At 31.3% G+C, this 1,962-nt stretch overlaps 1 protein-coding gene across 1 annotated transcript; it reads right to left on the reverse strand.

The window, feature by feature from the left end:
- Positions 1-526: 526 nt before the first annotated feature.
- Positions 527-1,357, reverse strand: LOC135720869 (olfactory receptor 52E8-like). The gene has a single exon (XM_065242989.2). It carries the CDS (start codon positions 1,355-1,357, stop codon positions 527-529), a length of 831 nt encoding a protein of 276 aa, XP_065099061.2.
- Positions 1,358-1,962: the final 605 nt, after the last annotated feature.

The following is a 1,962-nucleotide window of genomic DNA, read 5'->3' on the forward strand; positions in this document are numbered from 1 at the left end:
TTTTTAAATAAATTTTAGTTTTTTAATGAAAACCCTTAATATGTTTAAAATAATTTTAAACATTTAAGCAAAAAAACTCACATCAAAAGATTTTTAGGTAAGAAACATTTTAGTAAAGTGACCCTAAACTTCTACTGGTTCAGGAAAACACCAACATTTTAAAGTAAATAAAAGTATTGAAACTGTTAAACATGACTCTTAATCAAGCAACATCTTTGACCATCATATTTTAGTAAGCTTCTACTGAGGTAAGATGTTAAATTTGTTGCGTATTGTCAGATATTTTTAGAACCTTATTAAGTAGTAAAGATATCATCAATTTATTGTATCTGAAAGAATAAAGTTACTTCTGAAATTATTAAAATTATTATGAAAAAATTATACAGTTTTTAATGTTTAAGGTACCCCACTTCATTTCATTCTTAACAACACTCATTAATTTTGGTTTAAAAAAAACTATAAAACACAATCCCTTTTATATTATTAACAATAAAAGAGCAATTTCATTTAAAAACAAGAAAAACATTTACTCAAAAGTTTGCACTTGTTTCTTGAAAAACAGTCTAATAACTTGTTTGCGTATTGTTGTGAGATTTAGTCCATAAATCAGGGGATTTAAAATAGGGGGTATGAGGAGGAATTCCATGGCCATGAAGTTACGAAGACTTTGTGGCAAGCTTCTTGAGCCATAGCGGCTGTAAAGTACATCAAACAGAACTGCAAGTGTCACATTGATCAATGCCATCATATGTGGTACACATGTCTGTATGAATTTGTATCTGATTTCCACTGACCTCCTGCACTTTCTAATCAAATGAATATATGAGCAAAATATCAATACCGCATGACCAAAGTACAAAAGAATTACAATGTACCCAAACACATTATTGACCGTATTAGAAAAACAAGAAAGTTTTGCAACTCCCCAAATTTCACAATACAACTTGTCAATACTAGAGCCACAAAGAGTGAGTCTTGACAATAATGCAATAAGAACAGACAGGCAAAAAAATGGAGCCACCCAGCAAAACAAGATACATTGAAGAACCCTTTCCTTAGTCATTTTTGAATGATACTCCAGTGGTCTACATATTGCCACATACCTGTCATAAGCCATCACTGTTAATGTTGAAAAGTCACATAAGACAGATGAATAAATGACAAATATCTGGATCAGGCAACCAGCGTAGGAAATTACGTGATATTGGGATAATAAATCATACATGAATTTAGGGTAGAATCCAGCTGTGCCATAAAGTGCATTCATACATAAATTACACAGAAATATGTACATTGGCTCATGAAGCGTCTCATATGAAAAGACAGTAAAAATTATAACTACATTACACAAAATCATTATGGGATAATACAGTGCAGTCAAAGAGAAAAACACATATCTGTTTTCCATTGTTTCATTCAGTCCGGAGAGTCTAAATTCAAAAACACTGGAAATATTATCCAGCGATGGCTCTATCTGTAATGATATACATTTAATGAGCAGATGTTATTGTGTGGATATTGGACAATTCATTAATGTTATAAAAATTGGTTCTTTCATCTTAACTGTAATGACTTTAGGTAGTCAGTCATTCCTCTTTTAATCCATAAGAAGAAAACATTTAATGTATACAGTTACGTAATTATGTTATCGTTTATTAAGGATTATTTTGCTTCAGTTCATCTGTGATATCAACAGTGACATTCAATGATGTTTTAGTGATAAAACTGTTGAAATCTTACCATGCTCTGCGTTTGCATGTTTCTCTTAAAGAATTGAAGGTTACATTTGGTTTACAACAATATATATGGACACTGGTCTCATGCTAATTAGCCAGATCACAAACACTGACAAGCAGTTTTCACAACATCTCTAAAGGTTACTTCTCTCATTTCTGGGGGGGGGTGATGTAGAGAATTTGCCTGTATTATTGATCCAGTTTAATATTAAATTTCAGACAATAT

This window comes from Paramisgurnus dabryanus, chromosome 8, assembly GCF_030506205.2.
Source record: "Paramisgurnus dabryanus chromosome 8, PD_genome_1.1, whole genome shotgun sequence".
NCBI classification, from domain to species: domain Eukaryota; kingdom Metazoa; phylum Chordata; class Actinopteri; order Cypriniformes; family Cobitidae; genus Paramisgurnus; species Paramisgurnus dabryanus.

Bases quoted from the DNA above. Each gene is read 5' to 3' on its own strand.
- LOC135720869 (XM_065242989.2), bottom strand. From the start codon at position 1,357: ATGATTTTGTGTAATGTAGTTATAATTTTTACTGTCTTTTCATATGAG.